At 29.6% G+C, this 9,926-nt stretch overlaps 1 protein-coding gene across 1 annotated transcript; it reads left to right on the top strand.

The window, feature by feature from the left end:
- Window positions 1–1,833: 1,833 nt before the first annotated feature.
- Window positions 1,834–3,458, top strand: LOC129912289 (alanine and glycine-rich protein-like). The gene is made up of 2 exons (XM_055990492.1): window positions 1,834–2,852; window positions 2,919–3,458. Exons 1-2 carry the CDS (start codon window positions 2,799–2,801, stop codon window positions 3,165–3,167), a joined length of 303 nt encoding a protein of 100 aa, XP_055846467.1. The 5' UTR covers window positions 1,834–2,798; the 3' UTR covers window positions 3,168–3,458.
- The last annotated feature ends 6,468 nt before the right edge of the window (window positions 3,459–9,926 follow it).

Raw genomic sequence — 9,926 nt, forward strand, 5'->3', positions numbered from 1 at the left:
AGAAAAAAAAAAGTTTAGCCACATGATTTTAAATCATGAGTTGAGCTTCTCAATAAAATGGGTAACTGTAATTCATGTTTGGTTTTTTTGTTTTCATCTCGGATTAGCGTAAGCTAAGCTTGAAAGTTGGTTCTTGTTAACAGTTGGATGGAGATAATACAAAGTATTCTATTTTTCGCTTGAGTTTGGTTGACGATTAAAAACGCTGTGGTAGTTTTTTGGTTCTAATTGTTTTTTTTAATTGTTAATCTACATTTAGAGGTAAAGTGTTTTAATTTTTATTTATTAATTAATATTGCAACTATTTAAAAAAAAAAATAAATTCTATAAGAAGGATAGGAAGTGCAAAAAAAAAATATCTTTGTTTTTCAATTAGAGGTAAAGTTAATTTTTCCGCATTTTTCCGGTCTGAAATTAATTAATTAATGTATTGTGGAGTGTTGTCATTAAGATTAGCTATTTACATGTCTCGCGTTTTCTCGACCGCCATACAACTTTTTTCACTTTTCAAAATGAAGTCAAGATTTTCAAAAAAACAAATTTTCGAAAAATGTGTCAAAACTGCCAAATAAGATCGAAAAGACAGTTTTTTGATCTTTTAATGAGCAGGTATCATCTTTGGAACATTTTTGACAGTAAAGAAAAATTAAAAACATATATAAAAGTTTTGTGCTTCAAGTTAAGCGAAAAAAAAAGACAAAAAATGTGGAAGAAACATTGGACCGCTCTTTAAACATGAATTTCATTTTGCTTGACCAATATTATGTGATAACCAAATAAACAAAAACAGTAGATAGTGAAACAAAAGTAGAAAAGAATTTTTAAAAACTAAAAAAACGGGAAAAATATAACAAACGGAAGGTTAAAAGTCTCCTAAGTGCACCTATCCATTAGAAAATAGTTAAAATCAGCAGAATCGCTCTCCGCAAAATTGAAAAAGCATATTCCAATAATACCGGAAAGGATTTATTGAAATGAGTGAAGGATCAAAATGTATAAAAAAATAAATTCTGATCCTCTGGAACTACTAAACTACTGGAGTTTTCAACTAATGAGGCATTATCATTGATGAATGATGCTTTTCTGTCGGAACATCTTAAACAAGTTCAATGCAAAAAGCAAGCAAGTGTAAAAGGCCAGAAATAGGGTCACGAAGAAATTTAGAGAATTATTAGCTTGAAAAACATCGAAGGTAATATAAACACAGCTGTTTTTAATAGGCCCTTCTGTTTCAAGTTTGCATCGCACAAAAAGGAGTTACTTTTTTAAATTATCTGCAGATATTTTTAAAGGTGATGCCATTTTTTATGATTGTGAAGCATATTTAATTAAAATCATTGCTAAAATTTTAATTTAAAGCATGATAATGAGAAAATAAATCATATATGTCACCTGTCAAAAACGTGTGTAAAAGTTCTATTTCTTAATAAAAACTAATTATTCCGCCTCTCTTTTTTCGTGAATAGCAATAGAGCTTTTATTTATTGAGATTTTTCAAGCGTTTTTTAAAATAATTAAGTATATCCAATCATAGAATACGTTTACGGAAACATAAATTCAAATACTATAAAAATGCATTTTCTTCATCACTATTTTGACCCACTTTTTGCAGAAATTATAGATTTCTTTTTAAAAAATATTTCTTATTTGTTTAAAACTGTTTAGAAAAAAAGTCGATTTAACGCGAGTTATTAATTTTGTCCAGCTAGATTCGTGATTGGCCACACTGTGCAACGGTTTAAGGGAGCTACTGTTAATGACAATTGATCTTTTTATTATAATTGTGGGACCCATTTTTGAGAAAATTATTTTTACTCCTAAACAAGATTGGTATATTGGAGGTAATTGGTCCAACAAAATTACATAATTCCAAAAAATCCTCTGTAAAGTCTTCAAAACTTAACATAATAGGTTTGAAGTGAATCGACTGAATTTAATCGAAAACCGTTAAGATCCGGGATAAACAAGTTACCATTATCTGTTGGGAACATTGTTTTTGGGACATCCTGTGTGTACACGAAAACGTCGTAATTTTACCTAAGCATTATTTAAAAATAATTATAATCAATTCAAGTAAGTACAAAACGTCGCAATTTGATAAAAACAAATTTTCTTTATAAAAAAAGTCACGAAAAGTAAAAACAATTCAAATAAATAATAAACCATTTTGTTTTTGAAAGTTCTTTATTATGTGAAATTTCAACATTGAATTCTAAAAACTGCGTTTCTTTTAAAGAAAAATTTACTTTTTACAAACAATACTTTTTTTATTATTTGTAAATAGTAAAAACAAAGTGAAATCGAAACAAAGAAATTTGCATGTCTAAATGCCATGTAATTACTTCACTTTAATATTGATCACTATGAGATAATGTACATAGTTATAATTAAACTTTTTACAAAAGTGCTCACACAAAATCTACGAAAAATTATAAAATAAAATATTGTACAATCACGGTTGTGAGCTAAAAAAACCAAATGTGATAATTTCATTATAAATAGCAAGAGTAATCTCGATTAAATGAGCACGAAAACTGATACCTATGTACTTATAGGTATTCAAATGCATCGTAGAACGACCAAGATCACAAAAAATCAAAGTAACACTGTTTCATAATTTTAATTACTCTGATGTCATATCCAAACTATGTATTTTCTTTTTATTTGAAATATAAAATGTTTGGAATAGATTCGAGTATTTAAACATCAAAATTATTTCCTAAAATCACAGTCTCTGAAAGCAAGCTAAATCAATACTAGCGGAAACTAATTTGACATCAAAGGACCAATTTTTAAAAATGAAAACATCAACTAAATTCGTGGTCGTCTTGTTAGGAGTTTTCTTCCTCATGGTTTGGAATAATTTTTTTTGAATGATCGATAGATTCTTCTTTGTAAACCAACAACATTTTTATTAGGACATTGTTGTCTCAGACGAGGAAACTATGCGCTATATGGTAAAACGAAGTGCTCAAATGCCACCTGGAGCTGAAACTGCTGGGCAAGCGGGAGCATCTATGGCTGGAAGTGCAAATATGGGTGCAGGTTTTGGTGTAGGCGCAGGTGCAGGTGGAGGAGCAGATGCTGGCGCCAGTGCAGGTGCCGAAGCAGGCGCAGGTGGTGGTGGTGGTGCAGGTGCAGGATCAGACAACAAAGCCGGAAAGTAATACTAGGAACCTTCAATATAATATGGTTTTCGATTATTATGATAACAAATAAAGGATATACACGTGTAATATATTAGAATTTAAAATATCTTTTATTTCAAATATAGAAAATTAATTAATTTGTTTGAAAACAAATATAATTTGAGAGTGGTTAGTAAATTCTAAAGTTCTTCCATTTGAAATCTAAATACAGTGTACAAAAGTAGATTTACTATGATATTCAGTTCAGGTATGTAACCCTGATCAAAATTTGCTCATATGTCCTTAAATCACTTTACATTTTTCGAGAAGGAACAAAGAAGTCATCAATAACGTAGTACTTTTTAAAGCCGTTTTTACTTGCGATATAGGTTAGGTACTATGCATTTGTACAGAAAAAAAGTTGAGATAAAGATCAGACATGACATTACGATAGTAGAAAAAACCAAAAAAGTGTGTCCCGCAAGTATGTCTGTTTGTATAAGCTACAGCCTAAACGGATGGACCAATCAACATCAAACATAGTATGCATCGTTTTTTTGGCAACTCTCCATGGGGATTTTTGGAAATAATTTTTCTGGGCCAGAAATAACGGTTTCTACCTGTTATATACCAATTTTAGTTGAATTTGCTCGAAAATGGCTCCAACGATTTTGTTATGAACAATGAACATTTTTTACTTGCGATATAGGTACTATAGCATAGGGCAAGTTTAGGATTCGTAAAAAAAATCCAACTCGAGATAACAATTTTACATGAAATTACGATGATGGAGAATGCCAAAAAAGTGGGTCCGGCAATTCTGTCTGTCTGTCTGTCTGTAAGAACCTCGAGCTACAGCCTAAACTACTGAAGCGATTTTCTTCAAACTTGGTAGTTAACAGTTTTGGGTGATTCCCTAGAGGAGAAATTGAATTTTTTTTTTAGGACCAAAACTAACAGTACCTGTCATATAACGGAAACAGAAAAGTTGATTTATTTCAAAAACGGCTCTAACGATTTTGATTAAAATTTTTATGCTTACTGTTATTGATAAGAGCCGCCTTTGATAATACAAAAAATATTTTTTGTACCGTTATTAACGGTACCTGCCATAGAACGGTTTTTTGGATTTATGAATTTCTCATAAACGACAAAACAGATTTCGACCAAATTTTCAATACAGAAACGTTTAAACAATCATTATTTAAAAAAAATTTTAATTTTTCAAAAAACACATTTTTGGATTTTTAAAAAATATTTCAAAATTTTTTTTTGAAAAATCAATTTTTTGGAAACGGGTTGGTGAAAAATTTTGAAATTTCGTTTTTATGTGTAAATTAATTATTTATTCAAAATTGCATATCAATTTTTTTTTTGACAAATGTTAGGAAATTTTTATATATAAAAAATTAATTTAAAAAAAAACGGCTCTAACGATTTTCGAAATTTTTTTTCTAAAAATTCCTTTTTATACTAGAAATAAAATGGCATACTTAGTTTTTTTTAAAAGAGCATTTAAAACGGTATTTAATTATTTATAAAAATAGATTTTATTTTTTTGCACCACTAACGAAATTCAGTGAAAATATCAAATTTTAATTTTTCCCTTATTTTGTTCAATTGAAAACTTTAACATTAGAGTAACTTTTACCATAAGAGCAAGTACGTGCGACCCCAGTCGTGCAATTTATTTCATATGCATTTACCAAATTTCTATTTGAAAAGTCGTAAAAATTTTAGTATGTTGAACTGTAAAGGCAAGTTCGTGCGACCGCTTTTTATTTTTGAATGGGAAATGCTTTTTTTTGTTTAAGGAAATTAAATTTTGTTTAAGGAAATAAAATTTCTCAGATTGTTGTTGAAAGAACCCCGCACATTTTGTATGGGAAGTGGCCCTCGGTGAAATTGTCTGAAATTTTAGTATGTTGTTCTCTTGATCAAAAGTCGGTATGGGCAGAAAGTCGAAAAATGGACAGTTTTTAAGATAACGGGTTTTTTTCCGATGACTATCTCAAACCATTTATAAGGGATAGTAACTTTCTATATTGTGTTTTGCGTCATTTTTTTAGTGGAATTCATAAGTTTTTAGGGTCGCTGAATCCAAATTTGAAGTCCATTTTGCCTCATCAGGTCGGGTTTTCAAGATAACCTCAAAAAGTGTCACAGCCTCAAAAATTTTTTTTTTTAATCTGGGAGTGCGACTATATTAAGTATATGTTTTTTGGGTCGCTGAACCCGGATTAGAAGTCTATTTAATCATATCACTTCGAGTTTTTGAGATGACCGCAAAAAAGTAACGAAAACCTTTTTTGAGATTATCTCGAAAACCTGACAAAATAGACTTCAAATCTGGTTTCAGCGACCCAAAAAACATATAACTAATATAGTCGCACTCCCAGATCAAAAAAAAATTTTTTTTTTGAGGCTGTGACACTTTTTGAGGTTATCTTGAAAACCCGACCTGATGAGGCAAAATGGACTTCAGATTTGGATTCAGTGACCCTAAAAACTTATGAATTCCACTAAAAAATGACGCAAAACACAATATAGAGAGTTACTATCCCTTATAAATGGTTTGAAATAGTCATCGGAAAAAACCCGTTATCTTAAAAACTGTCCATTTTTTTACTTTTTGCCCATATCGACTTTTGATCAAGAGCTTCAAGAGAACAACATACTAAAATTTCAGACAATTTCACCGAGGGCCACTTCCCATACAAAATGTGCGGGGTCCTTTTTTTGAAAGCATCTCTAACGGTTTTATTTGCTTTCATTTTTTGCACTCGAGTAAACTTCGTTGTCAGTAAGTTTTCTTCTCCTATTGACTGAGTGGTAGGCAAATGCTTAAAATTTTCAAGGAAACCGCTCCTTTTGGTATGGAGATCCAATCTAGCTGAGGACCGATATTTAAAATATATCGATTTTTGTGCAATTATTCGGGCTTCCATTAAATTTAAAGCCGTCATTAAAAAGGGGAAATTTTAAAATTGAAAAATTTCGAATAAACAAAAACCCAGCAGAAATGTGTTCAGTTTCGCTGGATCATAGAAATCAAGGATATTCCTCAACATTGTAGTTCCGTTGATGGTTTTCTAACGACAATATATATTTTTAATAAACTAAAGTGTTGACAGACTAATTTATTAATTTAAATTGTATTTATTGTTCTAAAAAAAAAAACAAGTACATTATGAATATGTACATATTTGAAATGTTTTTTTTTTAATTCATATTTTCCTAAACTACAAAGTCACATTATCCTCATTCTATAATATCAAAGCATGCCCGGAATGCGTTCTCACCTAAATATCAATCCTAATAGTATAACAGCAGCAGCATGTGTGCATACGTTCATCGTCTTTTAAATGATTTTATATATATGCAGAACAAAAGTTGAATAGGTCAACGCCTCTTCAAAGGCATTCCCCGCATGTTGCAGTCTTGAGTCAAGAATTTTCATTCTATGCCACAAAACAGCACAAGGTATAGGCCAACATGTTAAATATACTAAATGCAAGCAAGCCCAAGCCATCAACTAACGCGCACAGTACACACATCAGGAAGAAGAAAAAAGTGACAAAAATAAAATTAAGCAATAAGCATAAAATTTCAATGTTGCCAGCTTAATTTATTAAAAATGATTTTTTTTTTTTTTTGTTTTTAACTTTTGAATCAATAAAACGGATATTTCTGGCAAATGAGTGACGAAAGTTTTTAAGTCGAAACTCGACGGTTTTTAAATGTGATTTCTTAATCTGAGGTTTCCTAATTTTTTTTAAAATAATTTCACAACTCATGTTTCTCTAGATCAAATGAACGTGAGGTTTCCTTGTTTCCATAAGTTACGGCCCACAATTTTAATAGATGTTTTTTAATTTAAGGAAATGATATTTTAAGAAAATAAAAAAATTATATAAAAAAAGCAACTCTGTTGGCAATATTTATTTGCATGCTTCTACGTCCATCTAGCTCGCGTACTTTTAGCACAAAAGATATTTTTAGAAGCCAACGTAAACAAACGTTCTATAGCAAAAAAAAACTTATTAAAAAACATTTCATCTGTTCAGTAGTTCTAGATATTTATACACATTTTTTGTGTTTAGTGAAAGAAAATCGGTTTTCTTCTAATTATCACGATAAACTCACGATAAGTTCACATAAAGGAGTACACAATGCTAAAAAGAAACGCATTCAGGTGTCGCACATAATCGCTGTCAATCTAAAAAAAAAACAAAACTGGTCCTAATATAGAACTTTGTGGAATGCCACAATTTAAGCATTCATTTTAACTGGTTCACCTTAAATTACCTCTTACCCCCTTCCCTTCTCGTTTTCCAACTTATTGATTGAATCCAATCAGAGGAAATTCCTCAGTGCTATTTGCGGTTGACAGACGGGGGCGAACTATAGGTAGTTCCAACAGTCATTGGGAAAGCAACCAAATTTTAATGAATGCATACCTTGCCCTTAAAAGTTCGCAAGTGAAAATCCCTCACTAGAAATTTAAGAGCTCTTGGTTTATGGGTATTAAGAGAAAAGGTGTCGGTACAATTTTATCACGTGCCTTTCTGCTATACCGGCGCGTCTCGACTTCAACGACGCACAACATACCTTTATATATAGGAATGAGGTTTAAAGGTAAAAAAAAAGATATTTTATTTTGTGCAGGTTAAATAGGCCATTATTTTAAATTTATTTATTTCTTTGTTTTGTTTTTATAAATTGCGAATGGGGAAATACGAATTGAAAAAAAAATGTGACTTGAGAGATTTGTGTGTTTTCTTTTTTGTTTTGAAAATAGACTCGGAGGTGCATAGCACACATTAATATGGGTTGCACATTATAAAATGTAGGCGGTTAGATGGGTCGAAAATAGAATATAAAAAGGTTTAAAAAGAAAAAAAAAGAAAGCAAAATACCTTTCTCTTTCATAATTGAAATTGAAAAACATGTAAGTTGTTTTATTTTTAAAGAAATATTATACAAAGTTTTTATGTAATTGATTTAATTTTATAAAAAAAAATCTGTTAAGATAAATTTAGGGGAAATTAAATGCATTACCCAATGGCACTTTCTTGATTGCTTAGTTAAAATTTCCTTTATCGTTTAAACTGTGTACTACAGTGTGTAGGTATTCAATCAAACGTTTGTTGTTACGGGTGTGAAAAATGTTCTCATAATTTTAGCAATTAGTTATTTCAATATAATTAGCATTTACTTTGAAATAAAAAGAATTATAAACAAATATACTTGATTAAATTCTTATATCCAATGAAGATGCGTTACGGGTGTGACATTACAAAACAAATACAAAATAATGCATTGTTAAGTATTTTAGTTCATTACCACAGAATAAGACCCAAAATTATGAAAAACTGTAAAAAAAATCATCGTTACGGGTGTGACAAATAAAATATACTAATGTGACAGTTAATATTTTATCCTAAGTTTTTCGTATGAATTAAAAATTCAAAAATTTTGTATGGTCAATTACTTAACGATCGCTTAAATTCTATTTAAGGTGCAAATTTAAGGTGAACTTAATTTCATTTAATGGTAATTTTAATCTCTCATTATACATATTAATGAAATGAAAAAATTTTCATCTTAAAAAACCGAAAAAAATAATAATTTAAATATTATACTCAGACTTTACCTTTAGTTGCAGTTTATCATACTTATTTCCAACAGTTGTAGTTCGATCAACATTTTTACTATAATGTTTCCAAATAAAAATAAGAAGATTTTCCGCTTAAATTAAGTGGATTTCATTTAAATTTGTGCATTGAAGAAATTAAAGAGATTTGTCCGCTTAGATTAAGACGGAAGTCATCTTGGCACAACCATGCTTAATTTAATGTCGAATCCGTTTGTGTTCTTTTTTCTCCGTGACGTTAGAAAGTCACACCCGTTACATCTTATTGGAAAATATTCTCAGGCAGCACAATAGTTAGAATACTTTTTATACCAGAAACAACGAATCAAATTAATTATACTAAGTGTTAATTACTTAATTTAGTGAATAGGTAATTAAGTAATTTGTAAGCTTTTGAAATACAATTGAATATTCTAGTTTCTAGAAAAAAAAGACCAGTTTACGTTATTTCATTATTCCAGTTACATTGAGCTAAAACGTTTATTAAATTTAAATTTCTTTCATCACTAATGGATTTTCAAAAACAAAAATCAAAAATAACATTGCTTCTATTAAAATCCCCAAAAAAAGCATTAGGTTGCTGACGACACGAAAATCCAATTATAATTGGCAGCTTCATTACCCTCGACAGGTTACAATCGTTTCACTTGAAATCTAAACTCGGCAAAAAGCCAATGGAATGCTGCTTGTTGTCCCTCTTGTATATGTAAATTTTTTTTTCCTAGCACAGACAATCACTTTTTTTTGCCTTCCTCAAAACACACTACACACCTATTTCCTAATAAAAACGCCCCCATTTAAAGATTTAACCTGACTAGCCAGAACATGTGGTATACACTTGTCAGTGTTTTTTTGTTTTAACAAAACTTTTTCGACAATCCAATTTAACATACATTTTCCATCAAAATGTAAATAAAAAAAAAACAATATTATTTATGGAAAAACATTATTTTTGCTGTCTTAAATAATTTAATTTTCTTTTTGTTTAGCCTAAACACGACATAAAATTTCGTACTAAAAATTTGTATCTAAAAATAAAATATTTTTTTAAGAGAATTGATTTTATTAATAACTTGATTAAAATAGTTATTTAAATGTAAATATTTTTATTTAAATTTTCTTAAAGTCATCAACATTTTTTA

Source organism: Episyrphus balteatus, chromosome 2 (assembly GCF_945859705.1).
Source record: "Episyrphus balteatus chromosome 2, idEpiBalt1.1, whole genome shotgun sequence".
Classification (NCBI taxonomy): Eukaryota; Metazoa; Arthropoda; class Insecta; order Diptera; family Syrphidae; genus Episyrphus; species Episyrphus balteatus.

Bases quoted from the DNA above. Each gene is read 5' to 3' on its own strand.
- LOC129912289 (XM_055990492.1), top strand. From the start codon at position 2,799: ATGAAAACATCAACTAAATTCGTGGTCGTCTTGTTAGGAGTTTTCTTC. The intron at 2,853-2,918 runs GTTTGGAATAAT...CATTTTTATTAG, and splicing joins TAGGAGTTTTCTTCCTCATG to GACATTGTTGTCTCAGACGA.